Genomic DNA, 24,212 nt, shown 5'->3' on the forward strand with positions numbered 1-24,212 from the left:
CGAAGGTGTTTTTCAACCTGTATTTAAAAGCAGTATGCCTGGCTTTTGTCCTTGTGGGCTTCTCCCACCTGCCCCTAAACCTCAACAGCAAAAAACCCACACTAAGGTGCATAACTAGTGAATTTACAGGATTGAACAGTAGGCAGTGTGCCAAAAGAAAAGAAAATCCTTTGTTTGGTTTGGCTTTAACTTGTATACTCTGTGGTGCTTCCCTCTGGGGCAAAATTGGAAACCTGTTTTCACGTAATAACTCTTGAGCCTTGTAACATTTAATTTCTAAAACTTCGGAATTTTGTATTGAAAAACTTCCTTCTTTTCAGAAGAAATAACTTTCCAGTTCTTTATTCAACTGCAATGGAGTGATTTTTTTTTTTTTTTTAAACTTACCCCACAAAGCTGTTGTATTTGGCCATATACTCAGCACCATTACTTACAACAAAGGAGAACAGAACTCACTGAGCTCACAGCTGTCTGACAGTCTGAAGCAAAAGAAGTAAAATAAGATTTGTTTTACCTTACTGGGTCTGTATTGTCAGTTGTCTTGGTGAGTGATAGTGATGTGTCTGGAGGATTTCAGCCAAAGAGATTCCTTGGAAAGACACATCTTCTGTAGCAGCTGTTACTCACAAATGTGAGCAAGAGCTCATGATTTTGGGGGACCCTTTTCTGATTTTTGTGGTCCCCTGCCCTTTCCCTGGGTTTATGATCAGTCCAGAAACCATTCAGATTTTGTTTTGTCTTGCGTGACAGTTCTTAGCTACTGAGTCTCAAAATGGTAGGATAATCAAATCAGTTTTGTCCTACGTTGGACAGTATTGTGTAGTGCCTTATTCAGCTTTACATTACAGTTACAACATATTTTACATATACTGTCTTTAGTATTTTGATGTGCTATTCTACACCACTCCCAAATCCTGGGGATTTATTCCAGTAGTCTTACTTCAAGTTTTGTACTACTGTAGCTGAAATAGAATATGAGCTCATAACCATAGGATACTTCTGTCTTCTGAGTCAGGGTGCAACTGATCCAACTGATCCTTGACAAGCAGTAGTGAACAAGAAATCAGACTTGTGATATCACTGAATCAGTGTTTAAAATTGTTTATAGCTCTTCATGTCAGAACAAACTCTCTTCCCCCCTGCCCCCCATTTAGAGATTAGTCTTTTGCTTTCTGGCTGTTGGGGATGGAGGGAAGCACTGACTTCTTACACAATTCCTGGAACTGATCAGCATGCATCTAAAAGGGAAAAAAGGATGTTGGAGTTAGCATATTGTCCTGAAGCTGAAAAAAGTTTGAGGTGGAGAGCTTGTGTTCTCACTGAGCACTTAATAACATGATGAGAAAATCACTGAAGAGACAGAAAAATACTGTTTAAAAACAATTATTACTTTGACAGATACAGAGAACGTAGTAGAACCGGTTCTTGCTGGAGACCCTTAGCTGGTCATGTACTGCTCTTATTAAATAACAAAGCTTATAAGTAGCACTTAAGGATAAGAGTTGTACTTGTAGAGCAGATAGCTAAGTCTGGGGTTGGAGTAAGGGGCTCCAAGCTGTATTTCTAACGTTGACAGAGCGTTTAAACTCTGGCAGATGAAATAGTTCTGCAAGCTGAACAAATGCATGTCAAAAATCTTCAAGTTCATTGGGCAAATACCAAGTTAATAATGAAAACCTGCTACAGGGATTGCATAGTTATCAGCAACTAATAACTCCTTGTTTTAATAACTCCTTGTTTATTACAGCTTTGTATTTTTCCTCAATGCTTGTAATAAGGCTGCCCCAGAGCCCTTAATATAGCTTTAAGAAAACTGGAAGAGGAGAATAGGTGGTATGTTTGGAAAGTCATTTAGGACCAAAAAATATATCAGTGCTCTTAAGTAAATAGATTGGTTCATTACGGTAACTCAGAAGCTGACTCTCTGAACGTTTTTAATCCGTCCTCACCTCGGTGTCTCTTAATGTGAAAATAGCCTGCCTAAGCAATGGACATGAGACTTGTCTAGGAAAAGAGGAGGACTCTGCACCACAAATTCATCCTTTGTGCTGTGATTAGACATCGTGTGTATGCTCAGAAGTTTCAACATGTGCTTTTGCAGTGTCAGCACCTCCTGCACAGAGGGCGGATGATGCCATGAGGATGGGCTTACACAGCTAACCCAGACCCTAAGTCCTGTCATTCCATTAGGGAGTGTGGTGCTGTTGACACAAGTTTCAGGCTTCCTGTGCTGTGCATCTGTGCAATTTAGTCATGTCCACAGATTAATAGTCTGTACATTGGCTGAACAAAAAAGTCGTAGCTGAAGAACTTCCTTGATGAATTGTGAAAGGTCTTATGCTAAAAAGTGTAAAGGCCCTCATACCAAGACTGTATGCTTGCTGAAACTGAAATTTGAAAGCTTGAAATGCTTAAATCTCTTCTCATGACCTCTGGAGTCTGAGCCAGAAAAAAATGTATACTGATCCTTCTGTATTTGCATTCCAGAAAGAGCTGTGAAAGTGCATCTTTAGAGTCCTCTGATTTCACATATGATTACTAAAACTTGTCCACTCCCAAACCTGAAAATGCGTAGTCTTTAAAGTCTGATCTAGCACAGAGATTGCTGTCTTATCTTTCTAGATGTGCAACATCACAGTACACTTTAATGTTACGTGGTGTCTTCTCAAGGGAAACAAATATTTAATGTTCTAAGGGAGCAGGTGGGAAGAAGGAAGCCACCCGTTATTGTGCATATTTCCCACCAGAAAAACAGTTGGATATTCTAGGAACTCTAATATGTTTGGGAACACAGAACAAAATAATATGCTAATATTAATATGCAACACTTCAGTGTACCACTGTCTTGCAAGGGCTCCACAAAGTGTCTTGCACACCATGACCTCTCAAGAACATGTAAACAAAACTTCACTTTAGGTGCACAGTTTTTATTGCTAGCAAGTTTAGTAAAGAGAGGGGAGTTTGCACACTGATAAACGTCAGAGGAAAGTTGAACAATCATTGTGGGCTTATTTAAAAAAGCAGATTTGAAGACAAGCAATGTGTAAGGAATAAAGTAAAGGACTTCTGCTGATGCTTGGCACATGCCTATCCCTAAGAAATATTCAGGGAAGCATACTTGAGAATCCTTGAGACAACTACATACATCTTATGATTTAATTAATAGTTCTGCTAATCTAAAATACTCTTGATATTCCTTGTACTTTTTAACACCCGGAGGTTGCACAGTTCACTTTTTCGTTTCTATTTGTATATTCACATGAAGATGTATAACAGGTCAGCAGTCTTTTAAACAGATAAGATGGTTTCATTGTTAAATTTGCAGCTCAGAGATTGTGGTGCTTGAGATTCCCTGTGTAGCAAATATTTTGCCTTAAGGCACTGGAGGAGCTTTTGCTGCTTATTGAGAATACTCCACTTTAACAGTTTTATTTCAGGTTCGGAAACAAAAAAGGTTTGGCTACTCTCCTTTTGTGCTTGAACTAGTTTTTCCTTTTTTTTATCCTTCTGCCCATGGTTCTCTGCTGTGACCATTTATGTGAAACCTTTTCTTAATGCTATTTTAAAAATCCGCTGAATTTCCCTTGACTGTCATAGCAGTAATTCTTCAAAGAACTCCAAAAGGTTAGTTGAGCATGAAGTCCCCTGCCTGATTCTTAGTAGCCATCCTTACTCAACATATGCTTATCCAGGTGCTGACCAGTCATTCCCTTAAGCCAGCCTCCTCCAAGACTTTCCCCAGCAGTGACGTTTAAAGTTAATAGCCTATTTTGCTTCCTGCTTTGCCCCGTGATCCTTTTCTTTAAAGAAAATTTTTAAAGGTTTTTTTCCACTTTTCAACCATATGCAGTTTCCTGTGTTATGTTCTTGGGGTGGGGAGAAAAAAATACAAAGCTTGCCAGCTTTTACTTCCTCTACAACCTGGGGGTGCATGTTTATCTGGACCACCATGCTTTTCCTACAATAATTGCATCTAACTTTTTATAATTCTGTTATCTGTGAATTACCTAGCTTCTCAGTCGTTCCTGGAAAATTGACCGCCAACTTGGGCATATCTCCACCCTCTTTCTCTGTAAAGACAGAGGCAAAGTAATTCTATTTCTTTTCTCCCCTCTAAACTAAGATCTGTAGTTTAAGTTCCCCTGGTTCTCTTGTCCTCAATGTATTATGCTTGTATTTAAATGTATATTTTTAAAAATGTCTTATTAAAATTCTCTGCAACTTGTCTCTTTAATTTGACTTACTCTTCCCTGTTTTGAAAACTCATCTAGTGTTTTATAGTATTTCAATATTTAAAAGTCCATGTTTACGTTCCCACTGAATTTTACCATATTTGTTTCTTAAGTCTTTGCTTTCCTATCTTGTTTAAGGGTATGATTTTAACTTAAAGGAAAATTCTACAATCTGCAAGTGGTAAAGTATTTCAAAAATGGGCTATAAAAACATAGGCTGTCCATACGTAGCTGAATGCTATACTTGCTGAGAATTTGTAATTCAGAACATTGGTAATTAAAAACTTTAAGCGATATAAATTTTCAGCCATCAACTTGAAATACGAGAACAACTTGTTAGAATTATTTTTTCTTATTGTGTTATTCCTTAAAGATGCTGGAAGGTGTTTGTATATTGACTTACTGATTTACTGTAAGTTTTATAACTCTGTAGAACTAGCATGAAGTAAAACAGCCTTCAATTATATGTAGACCTAACCCTAGAAAAGCCTCTTGTAGGGAATAACAAGCCTGTGTTTTTTTAATTGTAGAATAATACTGCCCCCGGAGCAATGACACGGCGCAACACATATGTTTGTAGTGAAAGAACCACTGCTGATAGGCATTCAGTGATACAAAATGGCAAGGAGAACAGGTATATGAAATGTCTTCCTATGGTGTATGTCCCTTGTCTTCACATTTCCAAAAAATTGTAATGCCTAATATAAAACTCAGTAATTTTCTAGTGTAATTCTTAATGAAAGGTGAGTACAGATCTTTGATTATGGAGCATCTGTAAGTATGTTGGGTTTTTTTCCTGTACCAAATTAATGCAGTCTTTATACTTAGAATGTGAAAGGAAGTTCCCAATTTCTGGTTAAATATATCTCTCATTTGTACAGCTTTCATCTTAAATCAGTTGTTAACTCCTGTAGTCAAACAACATATGCTTGCAGAAGAGGCTTATTTAGTGTCAGACTACAAAGTCCATCTCTCTTGGGGCATTCTCTCTTTACATTTCACTCTGAACTGTACTTTGTTTGGTTTATTTGGGATACTGTTTTCTCTACAGAGTCTCAGGGAGAAAGTCATTTTTTTTCTGAGCAAAGATGAAACACTGATAGGCCATTGTCTTGGACTGGTAACGTTCCTTACTGAAACATCCCTTCCCAGTATTTACAGAACTCATCTTGAGAAGGGAAACACTGATACCTCCATATTCTGAGTGAAAACAGTCAGAAAAATAACAGGCTTCCTCTTGCTTTACTGAATGAAAACCTGACTGGAGCATGCAATGAAATTGAAGTTAACCAGCTCATGTGTTAGTACTGTAGGCACATCTAGTGCCATCCTTCCCTGTGTACCAAAGACTGAGGAGAGCTGTAGAAAATGAATGTAATAGAGAACATAGACATCAGGTACAGAGTAACACTTGTGAAGAATACCACCAATTTTCCTGGCTGACTGAGGTTTTCTAAGGTCCAACCAACTGTTCTTCACAGAATTTTACTGGTCTCAAAAGCTGGTAACAATTAAGGAGTTGACTGTTGGCAGGAGAGCGCCCAGATAGCTAGTACTTAATAAAAATGCTTGGAGGAATGTGTACCCCTCTCCTACTCTTCCTAATTTTATCCACCCCTTCCTAATTTTATGATAAATTGTAAAGGATGGGAAGAAAATAGTCTTCTTGTAGCTCGTGTTGAAGGTAGTGAAAGATCTGCCATTTTTTGCACAAAATTTTTCCTCTTCCTTTTGGCAGGTCATAAGGAAGAGTGGCAAAGTTGTGATGTTGAATGGAAAGTCTGTCTGTCCCTTGTTTGACTCCTAGAGCCTAGGGATATAAAGAATATGATTTTGACCCTGTCTCTTCCTCCTAGCCTTCTACAAACTGAAAGTGATTAAGAAAATGTCAAGTATAAATTTGAAGAGTGCCAAAAGTCTAGCTGGCCACCTGGGCCTGCAGTCAACTGTCTTGTGAAGTACAGCACAGCTATTTGGTACTGTCTCTTAGTGTGTCTGTCTCAGCCTTCATTGGTTAGTCCTTGTTAATGTTACCAAGTTTGTTTAGATTAAAGCTCACCATCCTTTCTTTGATTTGATATGTTGATAGTTTTTTTTCTTTGCAAACTCTCTTGCAAAAATGAATCTTTCTCTCCAAAATAGTTTTGATCAGATCCGATTACTTGATTTCTTGGTTTAATAACATTTTTTTCATCTTTAAACTAATATCTTTGCAATATCTCATCTATGATTTCTTTATTATATTTTTTAAGGTTATTAGATATTGTTTACTAGGAATGCTTGAGCTTCAGATGTCCCATTAATTTAGGAGTAACTTCATATGCCTAAGGACCTGTCTTTTGAAGTTGATATTTTTTTTCCCAGCTTCAAGTTTCTCAACAAACTGATGACTTCCTAGTTTGTCATGTGTGGGCATTAAGCTCAAAGTTAATGTTGAGTAGTACTTGGTGCCTATATTAATTGTATTTTATATCTATAATTGGTTATCCTTATATAGTTTACCTTTTATTGTCAATATGGTATCCAAACATCATTTGCTTATCCTGCAAACTTTAGCCTGATTTGGGTCACTTGAAATGTTTGAGCATTTATATTTTCACTGTCAGGAAAAAAAAAATATCTTTATAGCTTTTATCGCATATTTTTGATTACTACTTTTGTTATTTTTTATAGAGGATTAAAATGAAAGAAGATAATGAGAACGCATTGCCAGTTGTTCTGCAATTGGAGACTTCTCATTGTCTGAAAAGCTTCAACACTAAACTGCACATACATTCTGGCACGGTGTCAGAATTACTGTGATTTGGCACAGAATTCAGAATTTATGTCTGAATATATTTTGTTGCTATAACTGAGCAAAGGCTTGACTAATCACGTGAAATACAGGGACCTTTAATGCAGACTACATCAACATGGCTATTGAGGAGAATGGCTCTTCAGAATGAATGCTGCCTGCCTTCAGATGTTTCTGTAGTATCTCTAAAGTTATTGTACTCTGAACTTGGCAGAAAGTAACTCTAGAAACTTGTAATGGTTTTTCTTCTGTGAAGCAAGATCTGAAGTACAACCTGGGCTTTGTATAAATCCAAGGTTTTGTTAAAAATGCTTTCCGTGCTTTTGAAGTGCCTTTTGGTGGCAAATGTTAAAGGCAGGAGTAATTACTATAAATTATTTAATACAGATTGGATTTTAGATTTTCCGTAGCCAGTCAGATACTGACTGTGACCCAGTGAAAACTTGGGAGATTTGCTTTAAAAGGCAAGATGCGTGCATTTAAATTCTCTATTCTTTCTGTAGAGAAAGTGTTAAAATGCTGCTTGTTCTGCTTTTCTCTTGCACATTGAATTCTGAGAAGGCACTATCTCTCACGGTATGGAAACTGGAGAATCGATAGTCAGCTAGTGGACTTGATGTTGGAGAAAGTAGTCTTGAAGACCCCATGCGAGACTGGTAGAAGCAAAGAGTCTTTAAAGTCCCACGTTCCTACTTTAACACATTGTGTGGCCGACACAGGCATTCTGCTGGAGATGGCTCTGGCTTTCCTCCAAAGCCTGAGCATTAATTAACGCACTTGGGGACTCATGAAACACTCTTCATAATGATAGGCAATTGCTTTAAATCATTTGTAACACAAATGATTTACAACAGCCTCAGATTTTTTAATAAGCCTTGGCACTAATTGGTGAATGTTAGCTTACTGTTTCTGTGTTCCCAGGCTAGTAATTCAAGGAAGCTGATTTCTAGCAAAGCTTCAGAGGAAGATACACAAATGCTGTAATATGTGCTCTGGTACCTTATTGATACCTTTAGCTATCACATCTTTGGAGGCAGGTGACTGAATAAAACTTGGGTCTAATATGTTGTAAAAATAGGTTCTCCTTTATCTTTTGCAACACATTGAGAGGAAGGGAGCTAGAAGTGCTTGAGAGGTTAGTGACCAGTTATTTGGGGATTGTTTGACTTCAAGGTATTGCTTTTGAGATGAATGTTCATTTCCTTACAATGTCTTAATACCTTGGGGTAATGTAAAAGCCGGCTGTGTTGCAGGCTTCGTTGTAGTAGTGCTTCTAGTTGGCATCCTGCTGGATTCTGCATTGTAAAGAGATGCATGCGTGTCTCAAATGAAGGTTTCTAGATTCTGAAAAGTTAAAAACAAAACAAAGAGGTAGATTTTGCTAACTGTTTCAGCCAGCAGTTATGTCTGAGGTGTGAGGTGTTTTCTACTAGTGCTTTGGGAGCTAAGCCTGAGGAGTGGGTCAGCTGATACTTGTAGCTGTGCTAGCATTCTCCTCTCCAAAGTCTGACATACCAGAATGAGATAACGGGACTTGAATTTCAGTATGTGTAACCGTGAAGTAACTTGGAAGTGAACATGCAGTGTCATAAAACTGACACTGAGAAGTACTGATTTCTTAACCTCGAACAATATTTCTGGATTATAATTGCCTTAATTTTAAAGCAAATTTAAGATGAATGACATATGGTGTTTAGCCTGAAAGGCCCAGTAGATCTTGTGGCTTCTCATTTTTTTTCTCATCCTTATCATTACTAGATAATGTGAAGGCTGCAAAGAGTATTTTGGCCCAGAGAAGGAAAAAGACTTCATGCTCCTATTGTAACATATTATACAGCTGACAGATTACTGGCCATTCTGCTAGGACAGCACTGTATACCTTCCTTCACAGCCTGAATGGTAATTTGGAGAATTTAGGGTTTGTGGCCAAGCAGTATGAGATGCTCTTCAACAGCCATACCTCTTTCTTCAGAGAACACCAAGTGTTATTCATTGCCTCCTACATGTACAAGTTGATTAGTAGTAGCCTTTTTGTTTGGGCCTCTCTGGACTTGTTAAAGATCATGATGATGATGTTTTCGATTGTGCCTGTGAAATCCCTCAGTTATCAGATGTAGATCGAGATTTGACAGCTTGCCTGACTTACACTGATTTCTTTTTAACATGGATACATTCTGAAAACATAGTATTTCACTGCAGTAATGGAGCTATCATCAGTCTTTTGGAAAGTGCAGTTGGTGGGTTTTTTAATGCATTTTTTTAACGTTAAGCCCAATGAGTTACATCAGTGCTTTATACTAGTGCTTTGTCACAGAACACTGAGTTATTCAGGTTCTGTACATGAAGGAGGGTATCACTGCAAACTAATGCTAATGGTAAGAGAATGATCACTTCATAGATGTCAAGTGCTATAGTGAGGATACTTCTTAAGGGGAGTGTAGTGTAGTTACTGCTGTTTATGTAGAAGAGGGCTGTTAAGAGTTCGTGTTCTTTCATAAATCAGTTAATAGAAGGAAAAGTTTGCTTTTTTTCTATGCAGTAGTTTGTTGTTGGTCCATCATGCTCTTCTTTCTGCCTCTGCCTGAACCCAAACCCCCTCACAGCCTGACAGAAATGTTCGCTTACGCAGCTAGCCCTGCTTCAGTTTGTACTACATCCTTCTCCAGTGTTCGGCTGCGACATCAGAAGTCGATGTCCATGTCAGCCTCTGTGCACACGAAGATGATGTTGCCTCCAATAGACAATGGCGCAGATAACTTCAGGCCTATGTAAGAACCTGAAATCATTGTGAAACTAACTTATACCCACTGCTTCTTAACTTTGTGCTGTGGAATTTTAGTCCTAGATTGTTCTAGTATATATTGCCCACAAGATGTGTGTTTCCTCATTTTTTTTTAGTCTTGTTTACATTTGTCTTGTGGTGTGTCAGGCTGTCTGTGACATAATCCTGCAGTAATGAACCTTAATTTTTTTCCTTAGTGTTAGGAGTATTGGACATTCCCTATTGTCAAAGTTTGGGAGACTTTAACTGTGTATCCTGAAGGACTTCACTACTTGGAGCGGTTCGCTTGTAGAGAATTTTGTGTTGGATACTTTCAAATTAGCAAGATTTTTCAAAGATGTATATCTAGAATGTGGAGGGAGAGACACTAAAGTTACCTATTGCTTCTCTTTCCTGGGAGGAAACCTTACTCATCTATTCTTTTATCAGTCTTCTCAGTGAAACATTGTATGCCTAGTTTATCTGGTGTTTTCCAGGATACTCCTGTTGCATTTTTCTGCCTATGTAGGTTTCTGTTTCGGCAGCCTTTTAATCCTAACTTCTTACAAGTTTTGATTCCATATGGTGCTGTAATAATGTTGGTATTTCCAACCCTGGCCTATATAAAAGTGTGTGCTTATGCTTTAGTGTAGAACGTAGTGTTTTGTGTTTCCTGCAGAACCGTAGTGCTTCTGTAAAGAAGTTCTAGCGTTGTTTTTTGTCTTCTGCTCTAGCACTATTCCCGATCAAAGAACTCCTGTTGCTTCAACTCACAGCATTAGCAGTGCAACCACACCTGATCGTATTCGTTTCCCCAGAGGAACGGCTAGTCGGAGCACTTTCCACGGCCAGCTCAGAGAGCGACGTACTGCTACCTACAATGGACCGCCAGCCTCCCCCAGTCTGTCCCATGAAGCAACACCACTCTCTCAGACTCGAACGAGGGGTTCCACTAATCTATTTAGTAAACTAACTTCAAAACTAACAAGAAGGTAAGCCTCTTAAAAATGGTAATGCAACATTTCCTCTTTATCAGGTAGTGGAAATACTTAGTAGTTCATTGCTTAGGTTGTTTTGTTCACATTCTCTGATTAATGGCTTAATTTCTGCATCTTAAAATGCACTGGCATATGATTTTTTTATAGTTCTTTTTTGGTTACAGAAGCCATTTGTTTTTAGCACTTGAATCAAATGGGATAAAAAGTGAGACAGTTTGGTCTGCTATTTCTTCCGTGCTCTTCATCCTCATGTCTTGAGGTACAAATGCTGCAGAGCTGAAACATTTCAGCTCAGCTCAAAAGCTGCTCACTCTGACTGCATGATCTGTCTGTAGGCGGCATAAACTAGGATCCCAGTCTTGATATTTAATGTAGCGTTAGAAGCTCAGGTTGTGTTTCCCAGTCACTTAGGCTATCAGCGTTTCCAGAATAATCTCGCTGGCAACACATGAATAGAAATATCACAGGTTAAAGGATAGAGGCAGGAAACAAAGGTATTTTTTGGCAGTAGTGCTAGCATAGGTCATATTAAAATCATGGCAGTACTATGTCTTCAGTCTAGGCAGGAGTCTGGTCAAACAGTGAAAAACTTACTCCTGTTTTGACCTTTAGTTCACGTGCAGATTCTGGGTTTGGTGTGAAGGTGTGTTGGTCTAGTCAAAGCCCAGCTTAAGCAGGTGTTGTTCCCACACTAACAGTCTTTATTCTAATTGGACTTCTAGTTTCAATCCATGCATCATTTAAATTAGTTCCTACAAACCCTAAAATTGAAAACCACCTGTTTTCCTTGTGTATTTAAAACCTGTCGGTTCACATACTGCATACTTCAGACCACTCTGATACGTGCAACTTGTGTTTGCAGAAGTGAGGGTTTGTTTGTCTTTGCCTTAAGATAATCTCCATGCTTCTGTGTACCCTCCTCATCATGTGAAATTTTTTGCAATATAAAATTCTGATCTTGGCCTGCCTGCTTTTTGTTTTAGGCTTATATCACATCAGCACCAAGCTGTTCCCTTCCTGTCTGTTCTGTGACTATACATGTCTCCCTCTCAGCATCCTCTTCATAGTCACCCGTTCCTACAAAATAATGCTAAGCCAAAGTCCAGTTTTTCATGACTAGCTGATTTCAGTTTAGAGAGTAAATTTCTTTAAAAATGTAGAAGCCGTTTATGTGAAAAACAAAAATGTGACAGCCTAGCCTTTGGTAAATGTTTAACCCTGCTCAGCTCTCTGCAGCTAACACTTCCCTAGGAAATACTGTGCTGTATGAAATTATTTTTTTGCTTTTTTTTTCTTCTTTTTCTGTTGAGAGTGATAAAGGATTAATCTTAATTTTTTTTTAAGAGTTAAGTCATCTGCTTTTTGTCAAGTGAAGGCTTAATCAGACACATCCTTTTGGCACATCTTTCTTTCTGTACTTTTGTTTGTAATATCCTTACTTCATTTTCCATCTGACATTCCAAATGTGGACACTCAAACTGTGAACATGTAAGCTTTTCACTCAGTTGTTTAGGCAGCATTCAAACTTCTATCATTACCTCCAAGTTCCAACTTTTGCAGTGCAGTGTGGTTTTCTTGAAGAAGTTTTTCCCCACTACTTTTGACAATAGTTTAAATTCCATCTGGACTTGATTAAATAACATGCAGTTGTGACACAATAGCACTGTTACAGATGGTTAAGTTTGCACTTGGGGAACCTCTTATAGTTGGGGCTCTGTTATACTAGGTCCTGTACAAACGACTAAGGAGGTGGATAGTGCCATCAGAGGACATGGTTATGTTTCTTGTCTTCAAATAAATAAAACCCTTGAAACCTGTTAATTTATTCTAGCATTTGCTATGGGGAATCAGAATCCTTTTGATTATGAACTGCTTATGTTCTGGTGTAGGCAATTGTTACAGCTTCTGCCACTAAATTAACTAAACATTTAAGACAGTTTTTGACACAGCGTGGCTGACCTAATGTTATGAAGGAAGGGAGAAACCTAACTGAAGATACTCAAGATCTAATTATAGTAAAGTTACTAATTTTTGCTATTTGAAATACATGAAGAAAATCCAAACATATTTTTATATGACCCTGCAGATTATGAGTTTTAAAGTGTTTTGACACCAGTATATGTTTTAATTCATAATAGCTACTGGTGGCATATTTCCCAGAAAATCAAGTTTACAAGTAGCAATGCTAAGAGTTTGACTCTTCAGACCCTAAGTCATCTGCCTAATCTCAGAATGTATTGAAGTGTAATTTCATTGTGCGTTTTAAATGAGATCTTTTTGCATGTTTCACTCTAAATAGCTTTTTCAATTTATTTTGTACAAAACTTTTTGTTAATGATTATTTTGGCTTAATTTCTTTTAGAAACATGTCATTCAGGTTTATCAAAAGGTAGGATTTATTTATATTTAAAAAAAGTGGCTCCTGCAATTAACAACAGATTTGGCTTTCTAGCCTTGGTTTTCTGAAAACTAAACTTTCTGCTGAGAACTAAATACTTTCTTTCTTGAGAGGAAAGCATAGAATAAATCAATTAACTCATGATGATACTTAAGAATCTGTGGCACCTGTATAACAAGATGCTGAGCATGCCTTGTGAATTCTTCTTTCTTTGATAGAATTGGTAGTACGAAAGTAATTCTGTTCTCTGTACTAATACACTTAGCATGCTTATGTTTGAAGAATGAGGTGTTTGATAACAATGATGAAAGTATAAACAAAACATAAGTTTACAAGCAAATAAAGGTAAGTGATGCTAAATTTACATTCTCTTATCCTTGTTTTATATTTTATTAAAAAATCAGTTTGAAGTGTTGTCTGTAGTTGTTACAATAGAAAACAAACGGAAAGCAGCTGTGAATCTAACAGTTCTGTATGAAAGATTGGGTGAAGATGCAATGGCTGTATATTTATTTTAAAATGGGATGCTTTTGCTGAAGTGAGTTGCAGCTGAAGTACAAATAGAGCACTTCAGTTATAAACAAAAAGTATAACATCTATGCAAATTTATTAACAAAAGGGAAAAGCTCAGAAATCTGGTTCACATTTCAAGCCCAAAGGATTGAATTTAGTTTTACAATTTGGGAATGAATCAAGCTGCTGTATATCTTATTATCCTTCCATTAGGACTAATGGAAGCTGATTATACAATTTTAATCTGCAGGTAAATTTTCCAGTAGAATTTTGTAATACTCTGTTTAGTTTTATCATATCTTGGAGCTTCTTGAAGGGGGATACTTTCAATTTCCAACCACTGATCAAAAATAGGGAAATGGGGCCAAAAAACAGACATCTGTTTTAACTTTCAAAACGCAAGGCTACGCATGTGACTGTGATTTGGAGTTTGTCAGACCAATTCAAGGAAATACTTAGATTAGGGAGACCTGAGATATGTAAATTGATGCCTAAATTTGGGTTTATTATGTACAGTCTGAGCCTAAAGGTACCCTACCTGATTAAATGAGCAAATTCCATGCCACGGTAATAATAATCAGAGCACTTCCAAACACAACTGTGTTTAGAACTGGTGTTGGTTGGGTTGGCTGACATTGTCACAGCTGACTTGAGAAAAGGAACATGCACCAACTGTTAAGGATAGAAACCGTCCAACACAACATACAAATGAAACTGAGCAGTGGCAATAGTTTTAACCCATTGTGCATCATAAGCTGTGGGGTGCATACCGCTTCGTAAGAGGGAGCTTTTGTCTCTCTGTAGTCACACTGCTTTTAAAACAAAGGGTAGTGATTTGTGCAACCTCCACAACTGGATGCATATGAGTTTGTTGCCCTGCTGCTCTGAAGAAAGATAGAAAATGCTAATATGAGTACAGTTTTAAACTAGAAGGTTGCTGTTCAAATTTGAGACTTAAAGGTAATTTTTAAATTTTTAAAATTTTCTTTTGACTTGAGGCCAGGAATCTTACACTATTGTGGAAATAGCTGCTACAGCTTCCATGAATATGTCTTGAATAAGAGATTTGCAAAGTCTTACACCACCTACACAGGACCAGACTGTGCTTTTTAAATTCTGTTTTAAGTGTGCGTGGTGTCCCTCCATACCTGATCTGTATGTAGGTACAAAATTGAAAATGCTGGGAGTTTTGGCAATTTCTTCTTGCTTTATATGCTGTGAATCTTACCTAAGCTCACTGTCTTTGACACTGGAAGAACTACTGTAACCCAATAGTATGTATATATAGTACTGCAACATCATTCTAGGGAGCTGAACAAAAGTAGATAATCAGTCACTCCTTTTTAAACTACCTCAGTACACAGAGGGATGAAATATCTCCTGTACCATGCACTGTCCTTGCCGAGTCCTAACTTTTTTTCTGATATCAAAAATTACTTTCTGTATTCTGGGTTTTATTGCAGCATCTTTTCTCCATTTCCATAAATTGATCTTATTTTAGCATCTCTCACTTTTTGCTGTTTTTCTGTATCTTTTTAGACAGTTTTCTTTGTGTTTATTTGGATTTTTAACACAGAGTGTACAAAGATGTAAAGAACAGAATACACAGCATAACTCAGGACAGATGTATGGAAACATTCTTATTTTTGAAAGCCTTTCACAAACCATGAAGGAGACGGTGTATAGGCATTGCATGACAAATGAGAACATAACTTTCCTATATATTTGTTCCATTCTCAAGACCAAGGAGCGTGTTGGTCCATAAAATTAATTTATGTAAAAATACAAGCAAAAGCAGAAAATTTAGAGCATAAACCAGCAATTTGCGGTTCGTGCAGAAGTGAAGATTTTGTTAGCAGTGAGGAGGCCTCAGGGCTGCATCTGACTTGCAGACCCGCTGAAACAATACTGGCAGTACAGTAAGTGACTGTTCCCAAAGCAGCAGTGCTGGGTTGTAGAACTGGACCATAACCGTGTCCTTCGTGAGGAAGGAGCATCTAGAGAGACTGGCACAGCTCTCCAAAGCTTGGCATGATGACTCATATTTGAGGGTGCACGTCACCAAATGCAGTTCCTCATGCTAAATGAATGGAACACTGATGCATGGAAAAACTGAACAAAGTAGGGATTTTCTGAGAGGCTTCCATGGAAGAGTGTTTATTATTTCAAAGTGGCAGGTATTTTGTAAATAATGACCTTTCTTAGATTTAGAGTACAGTGATTTGGAAACTGAAGAGTTTGACTTAATTTCAACCTAAAAGAGGTCTAAGAACCTCCTTAGGGATTTTTCCTCCCAGACTTTTCTGGCTAGATTCCAGTAACAGTAAGATTATGCGTTGTTGGGGGGACTGGTTATGCTCCCATTCTCTACAACGCTTGGCAAGTTTCAAAAAGAACCCCAAAAACCCCCATAATCCATAAATTCTTGCAGCTCTTAAAACTGTCATCATCCACTTCATAGGAACACAGTAGGTAGGGTCTTTAAAGTTCAAGTACTTTCAATTTTTCAGTTGAGCAGTGTCTTCAAACTTTGTTGCTTGATTTGCCCAGTAAAATGAGCCTTTCCCAGATCGTCTGAAAGGTGTGGATTTGTTCAGTTGGTGCACATGATGGTTTCTCTCTTCCCACCTACCTCTTCTCAGTCCTACAGAGTTGTAGGACTCAAAGGATGAGTTCATGGACTATATACTCAGACCTTAAAAATATTTTTCCACCTTCTCCTATATCCACCATAGATAAGTAGCACAAGATCTCATGAAAACAACTACCATTAAAAACCCACTTTGAAGCGATAGAATTAGTTGAGGACTCGTCAGTTGTTTTCATTATCTTCCTTATCCTTTTTGCTTGTGACACCTGTTCATTAATCAATGGCAAACGTTTCCTAGCAGAGACCCCATCATACTGTGCTGCGCAGTACCTCAGAGAGCAGGGTTCTCATCGGATGCTGTTGTGACAAGCAGCTCGTAGCTGAGTGACTTACCACTTTATTAATTGGATTTCTGTTGCAATGAATAGTGAATTTTGAACGAGGAGCAGGCCCGGTAGCCTGTACAGCAAGTGCTGCCACCATGCTCCTCGCAGTGCTAGAACAGCTCCTGTGCCCTCGTGACAGGGACTGCACAGTCATCTTACAAGCCTGTTTCCTCACCGCAACCCTCAAAAGGAAGGGAAGGAGGGAATTAAGCCTTGTAACACCCCCCCCCACCCTTACATAAATACTGCTGTGCATCAGAAAATAAACTCACTGTCTTGCATTCCTACCCCTAGACACTTGTCAACCAAACTGCTTTAATAATTTATGTAATTCAGTGAAGCCATGTACTAGCTCAGGGTAGTCTTGGTCAGAGCCTTATAAAGGGAGCTTCACTGTTAGCAGAATTAATGCTGAGATGTTGAAACATGGTACTGCAATAATGAAAGGGTAGAGGAAGATGATTTTCCCCTTAATTGTGCTTGATACTGGGCTTTTTAAAAATGGTAGTGATCAGTGATGTAGCTTTAAGCAATGCAAGAAGACAGAAGATTTAAGCTTACTCTTAGATGTGGAAGATGCGTCAGTGTGGGAATTAATAGGCTGGAGTTACCACAGCTTGAGAAATCTTGGCTTTACCTCTAAACTTTTGTTAAAATGTATATGCGACTTGTTCTTTTGCATTAAGGTGTTTGGTGTTGTTTAAACACCTAATACCTTAGGTCTCATGTGCATGCAAACACACAGGGTGACCAGACTTGTCTGTAAATAGGGTATTTTTTTGGATATATGTTGTATTCCCAGGTAAAACTTTTAAATATCATTAGCCTAAAAGTGATTGGGAGTTATTTCTCTTTTAGGAGGTATTTACTAAATAATACAGTAATTTCAATATGTAAGTTGTAACTTTAGTTTCACATTTTTTGCTTTTAGAAGCTCAACTTTATTCAGTGAGTTAGTGTTCTACAGTATTAATACGTATAAATATACATTGTAAAAATTAGTTATGGTTTTTTTAAAAACTGTAGTTTATAAACTTCCATTTGGCTTGTCGATGTGTTATTCTGAATTTGGTCTAACCGACGAAGTTCTTTACGTCTTTGTTGCTTTGTATTTTAACACACCTTTGGTATGATTGCAATATCTTTTAGCAACTACTCAGATATTGTATATTGTAGTGTAAGATTTGTCTTCTCTTTCCCACTTCCTTTTGCTTCTGCATTCTTTTCAATGAGGCTCCCGACTGAATATGAGAGGAACGGGAGATTTGAGGGCTCAAGGTGAGGGTAAAATTTTTGTTTAAAATGTTACTTAGGTGAGTTTGAACCTTTCTCCCCTTGATTATGTGGCATAGTGGCTTCAGGCAGCAGCTTTTGTTTTGTGTAAGGCTTTGAAACTAAACAAAGAAGCATTTCTGTCTGCAAAATGGCTATTAAAGCACTGACTGACTTGGTTCTAAACTTTCATCTTTCCTGTTGGCTTTTCCCTTGTGTGTTTTTTTGCATTTTAGTCATTATAATTTGCTGTTGTCTTGTAGATGTGTAGGTAAGTGGTCTCTACTGAGGCTGCAAACGTGTGGGATAACCACTGAAGGGTGACAAGATATTTCCTATCTCCAAAATCACAGATAGTTAAACAATATTTTTCATGTTATACTCTTCTTCCAAAATCTACATATCAAAAAATACTGGAAACGATCAAACTTGTGCTGGTTCTGCCAACTGTTTTGAAGTAGAAAAAGCTTTCCAAAATAAAATGAGCATTGAATCAAAGTTGGTGTTCCCCCTATCCCCTTACAGCCTTATTAAATTAAAACCTTAAAATCAAAACAAAGTACTCTTTAATTTGCTTGCTGAATTTTATAACATCTGGTGAATAATGTAGGTGGATTTGACAGCATAATCCTGTGACTCTTTCAGTTACTGGAGGTCTTTCTAATACAAGGTAAAACTATGAAATAGGTTATCTTTGAGAAATATATTTAGGTAGTTTTGAGCTTGCTATCACTTTTTATTTAACTTTTTCATAATTGCCTGCTTAATGGTGGTAGAGGAAAAGCATTATGTAACTAGAAATTCATTGCCAACTATTTTAAAGAAAAGCCTGACTTAATATTGTAAATTGAACTTTGAAGCTCAACATGAGACCTAAACTGCATGGTTTGGGGTCAGTTAGGTTTTTTCAGAAAATATTTAAGCATGACAGTCAATATATTTGTTAAGTCTCGTGTCCTGAGGACAAGTACATTTGAAGAGGCAACTGACAGCATGCAAATATTCGCAAGACAAATCTGTTATATTTTATTTATTCTTATATAAAGAATTTCCTTATTCTTTAGCTGCGTGACCACTGATTTTAATTGAAGTAGAAGAATCATTGCTAACTAGAAATTTCTGGAACGTTTTTCTGTGTCCTGTATAACTTTATCCTTACCAAAGGAAAAGCTTTTTTTTAATGCTAAAAAAAAAGTTTCAGGCTTGGGAAATGCAGCCTCAGTGTTTTGTGCTTTATCTCTTAAAACTGTGACAGTAATAGTAACCTTCTTATTCACCATCTTTACTAACAGTGTTGAGGTGGTGTCTAATAGTGACTTACAACTCCTTCCTGCATTTCACTTAGCTGCATAGCTTGTAGCAGCAAAAGATTTTGTCGCTTTACCTCTATCAGTCATTGATATTAAAAAAAATTACTGGACAACTTACAAAGTATTTCCTCCCTATCAAAGGTGACCCCAGTAGCCTACAATGTGGTGGATCTCTAGTGATCATCTCAAACACTTACAGTGCAGAAAGGCCAGAGTGAAACCAAACCAGCCCAGAACTGGGAGGCACATGTTGGCCCTGGGCAGTAGGTGGGTGACCCCTGGCAAGGTCCCCCAGTCCTGCTGCCCTTCGTCCTGCTGGCAGCTAACTACCGTGGGACTCCGTGGGCCCTCCCAGTGCTTGGTGTCCAACCTGCTGCACAGGAGGAGGTGTGGAGGAACCCCCAGGATCTTTCTGCACAGGCTCATCCCCATTATGTATGGACTGGCACTCCTGCAACCTGGGCTGAGCACATTTTTGTCACAAGTCGCCGCTATTTGAATGTTCCAGAAACTTCTAGCACACAGCTGGTGTTTTCAGCTGTGCACGTGGCCTGAGAATAGGGGTTTGAGCAGAACCTGCCTTAAAATCAAGTCGTAGGTGATGCATGTAGTTCTACCTCTGCAAGGTCATTTCCCTCATGCTCCTGACTCCAGTGACTTCCAGTTGTGTCACCCGTCGTACCATACCTCCGTTTCAGCCCCAACCGCTAATGCTTCACCTTGACTGTGTGTTTGTACAGCAGCTAGGAAAGTGGGGTATTGCTCGCAGCCGGAGCCTCTAGATGCTGCTCTAATACCGGTAGTGTGCGTTGAGTGTTAGTTTGCTTCACTAACGTGAAACGTGGAGAAGGTAGCTGGCCCTGCTAACTAATAAATTCCTGTTTTTCAGCCGCAATGTAGCTGTGGATCAGAAGGACGAGAACAAGGAAGCCAAGCCTCGGTCGCTGCGTTTTACCTGGAGCATGAAAACCACCAGCTCCATGGATCCCAATGACATGATGAGGGAAATACGAAAGGTCCTGGATGCCAATAATTGTGACTATGAACAAAGAGAGCGTTTCTTGCTTTTCTGTGTCCATGGAGATGGGCATGCGGAAAACCTTGTACAGTGGGAGATGGAGGTGTGTAAACTGCCAAGACTGTCCCTGAATGGAGTTCGCTTTAAGCGGATATCGGGAACATCCATAGCTTTTAAAAACATTGCTTCCAAAATTGCCAATGAGTTAAAGCTGTAACAAGAAAAATAGTTAAGTTGTAAATTAGTTAGCAATTTCAAGTGTTTTTGAGAATTCCAATGGAAATGTATAGAATAACATTTAGGCAATAACTTCTGCATCCTTCTGAATAGTGATATTAAAAAAAAAAAAAGCTGCTGAGCTGGGAGGGAGAGTTGGACTTTTTTATAAGTGCACTACAGCATTAAAGTTGCCTACTATGTAAAATATTACCCCTTCTGCTTTATTTCCATTGCTCCTAAGTCTTTGACAACAAATTGAAACACAGAATATATTCATTTAAATATGCCTCCCGTTTGTGTGGACGTGTGAATGTACAGTATGTGTGTATAATATATAAAGTATTATATGTAAACAATTCATTTACAACATCAAGCTGTACCAGTACCTCTTTTTGGGCTAATTTTGGTGCTAAAAATTGAAATGGCCAAGGAGGAAACACTTGACTTAATATTTAAAGTAACTGAAGCGATAACCAGTAAATGCAGGTTTACAGTTCACTGCTGTGTTAAGGAAAAAAAAAAAAAGTGTGTGAAGGGTTTGGATTTATGGTTGTGAACATTATTAGTCCTGTTTTCTAAGTAGATCTCATGAGATTATTAAAAATTCACTTTTACTGAGTAAGTCTTGCATTATATTTTGCCCACCTATTTATTATTTAAGTCTGAATCAAATTTTAAAATGTAGTTGATCTGTGCATTAAAATTTGGGTAAACGCTTCCATTCTTCTGCTAAGCTACTAAAAATGTATCTTTGTCCTTTTGGCTTATGAGTATTGATTGCAGCTAAGAACGTTTTTCTGTTGTTCCACCGTTCCTCTACAGAATGAGGCAGTTTAAAAGGATGTGCTAAATGGTGACTAGTGACTTTTTCTTTCAGACCAAGTTCTCCACCTTAGACTAGGTCAGACTGATACAAAGCACAAAAGGACTCTCCAATAACGACTGTATTTTGATGCAAGTCGCCATGTCTGAGTCAGTGCCATGTTGAGGTATTGCTGCACGTGTGGCAGTGCTGTCCTCTGCGTTCTGGGCGCGCGCAGTACTGAAACCCAAAAGTGGGAATCAGACTGGCTACTGATCTCCTCTGTTATAACATCCAACTTGCTAAACTACAGCCATAGGCAGTAGCAGTTAAAACTTTTCCTTGCAGCTCTCTTCCAGCGTGCTTCCTCTTGGCTCTGGTTGTATTGCTTTTGATGGCTTTGTGCCAGTTGCGTCTCTAGCTTCTGCAGAGGGAGTCCACTGTCACTCTTTTAACATGCAGGGTGGAAACTCGCCCTTGATGAACTCTCTGATGGCCAGCTAGCTTTCTGTAGGACGCCAAGCTACTCTGGGATGGTCCCCGCTTTTTAACCATCACTGCGGTGAGCCGGATTTGATTTTGCAAGCTAGAATGAAGAGATTCCTTCATGCTTTGTTTCCTACTGATACTCGGTTTATGTCATCAAGGACTTCTGTAGATAATATCCTGCATTATCTACGTTTTGTATTAATGTTTTATGGTTATATTTCAGAGAAGCACTTAAGCATGTACTTAACATGTGCTTTAAACTGGAGCCTAAATTTGCATTTTAAATTTGCAGTGAGCTAATAGTTATTCATAGTACACAGTTCAGATTCGACCCAAGGTGAAAATGCAAAATCCTTAATATTTTGCAAGTTAGTTCTTGTGATCTGTGGTCTGTGAAGGCAGCAGACTTCCTCTCTCTTTCCCCCTAAGTCTTGGTATTGATTATGCTAGTTTAAAGGGTAATCATAGTTGTTAAATGTAGTAAATATTCCTGAATCTGCATTTTATTCTCTGTATATTCTGTATCATGCCATGGCTTGAGAACTTCAGGTGCTACCAGAGTTCAGTTGGCTTTCAGTGCTCTGCCTGTGCCTGTGCTGCTCAGTATGGTTTTTTTCCATGAAAACTCCATTTTGTAATAGCAATAAGACATTTCAGAGCAGTCATTGTACTTTCTCAGGTGAATGGTCACCTATCCTTTCACTTCCTACGTTTTAAGCACTCCTCCAAATGTATTTTTTTCACCCGGCGGTGCACTTTGTTGTCTGAACTGAAAAAGTGTTCTGGTAAATGATGTAAATCTGTATTTGATGGAAGTTCCAAAAGGTTTCATATTAAATGTTTTCTGAAATACTCTCTTCCTACTTCACCTGTTAAGTATGTAATTGTTTCTAAAAAGTGCACCGGTATCATAATTTGGATATTTAAAATTTGTATTTGAGTATTTTTCTTAAAGTATTCTCAACAGGTTCTTTCAGAGTAAATCTGTAATTTGAGGTATTAAAGAAAATTTACTTACTGTAATAGGAAACAGATTTTTAACAGCTTCCTTCCCAAATGCCTTGTAAAATTATCAAGTTGCAAGAATATACCCTTGTTTCTTTAGCATACTGCATGCTTGCTTTTGAAGCCTCTAGGAGTTGCCTGGAAATGAAAACTGCTTTCTTCAGATCTCCAAACCAAAGACGAACTTCTTCCCAAACACAGGCCTTTCACTTGTTCATATTCCTTGGGGATCTGTGTAGGTTTATTGGCACTGCTGCTGATATGACTCTGCACAGCTATAGCTGTTTTGTCTCTCCTTAAGAGACAAGTTTTTAAAATAATTGGAGGTCAGTGTGTGGTGAGGAGGTAGCAGCAGGCCTAGGTGTTTTGAGATGTGCGTCTAGCAACCAAGAAGTGCTTTTACATAATGGCATGACTGGTGTACTGGAATGTGTGGTCTGAATGGTGTGTTGGGGGGTGTTTGTAATGGGATTGTGACTAAACGATTGTATTGCTAAAACCCATGTCATCCAGCGCTAAAGATATCTTCTGGTTACCAGGTCAGTCAGAGAAAAATTCTTAGTTTTAGTTTTGGTTGCAGGGGAGTTGACTGCCTTAAATGAAAGTGTTTAAAGATACATACATTTTAAAAAAAATAAATATCTGAACACTGAGCAGAAGCAAACAAGTTCAGATGAACTCTCTCTGTATTTGCAAACTTTCCCTGTATTTAAGTTCTCTAAAACACTTCAGTCTGTGTGACCTCTACAAGGTCTAAGGTCCTCGACCACATTGAGAAGTAGAGGGGAGTAGGTTAGAGGAACAGCTAGTCCTGCTGGTCTGAGCGTTTTGTGTACTACTTTTACTCAAGCTACATCTGGTCCAGTCTTTGTGGGTTCAAAGATTTTTAGTACAGATTTGAGCAAGGTTCTCCTTTTTCTCTTGTATTACAGTGAAATTTCAAGATTAAATATAGTGAGATTTTGTATCTTATAGTTTTTAATTGCAGCGTTTGTCAAGATAAATTAGATTATTAAAAAAAATATACCTGAAAATAGTATCCACATGTTTATGTTAAAGAAATGACGTCAGAGGTTCAGGAGTCCTTCTAGTCATATGGAAAGATTGTAGCAGATCTGGAATGTAAATAGAGATCTCCAGTTCAATTTAAAGCTCAGATATACGTGGGCCTGTTGGGATAATGTGTAGAGACTTTTAATCAGTCTTTCCCACAGCTGCTGTGTCATACACCTTGTCGTGGATTGCAGTTTAATTAGGACTGCAGCCAACATGAAGAACCATTTTCTCCGTTAAGCCCTGGTCTGGAGCAGCAGTGTGTACATGGCTGCTTTGAGTTAAAACCCGCTTGGTTGTGCTGGTTTTGGTTCCTGAAGGGCTCAGGTACCTTGCTGACTGTGGGCAGAGGCAGCCTACGAACTAGTGGTG

At 38.2% G+C, this 24,212-nt stretch overlaps 1 protein-coding gene across 18 annotated transcripts in view; it reads left to right on the forward strand.

The window, feature by feature from the left end:
• MARK3 (microtubule affinity regulating kinase 3) overlaps positions 1 to 21,113 on the forward strand; it is a 62,606-nt gene extending 41,493 nt beyond the window's left edge. For 4 of the 18 annotated variants that reach the window (XM_074868870.1, XM_074868872.1, XM_074868883.1 and 1 more), the window contains 6 exons: positions 4,763 to 4,866; positions 9,630 to 9,794; positions 10,522 to 10,779; positions 13,148 to 13,174; positions 17,906 to 17,950; positions 20,144 to 21,113. In XM_074868870.1, coding sequence (XP_074724971.1) covers positions 4,763 to 4,866; positions 9,630 to 9,794; positions 10,522 to 10,779; positions 13,148 to 13,174; positions 17,906 to 17,950; positions 20,144 to 20,489 — 945 coding nt within the window. In that variant the 3' untranslated portion in view covers positions 20,490 to 21,113. The remainder of the gene's footprint in view (positions 1 to 4,762; positions 4,867 to 9,629; positions 9,795 to 10,521; positions 10,780 to 13,147; positions 13,175 to 17,905; positions 17,951 to 20,143) is intronic. The other 14 variants (XM_074868877.1, XM_074868879.1, XM_074868880.1 and 11 more) reach the window with 10 other exon arrangements.
• Positions 21,114 to 24,212: the final 3,099 nt, after the last annotated feature.

Source organism: Strix uralensis, chromosome 4, assembly GCF_047716275.1.
Source record: "Strix uralensis isolate ZFMK-TIS-50842 chromosome 4, bStrUra1, whole genome shotgun sequence".
Lineage (NCBI taxonomy): Eukaryota > Metazoa > Chordata > Aves > Strigiformes > Strigidae > Strix > Strix uralensis.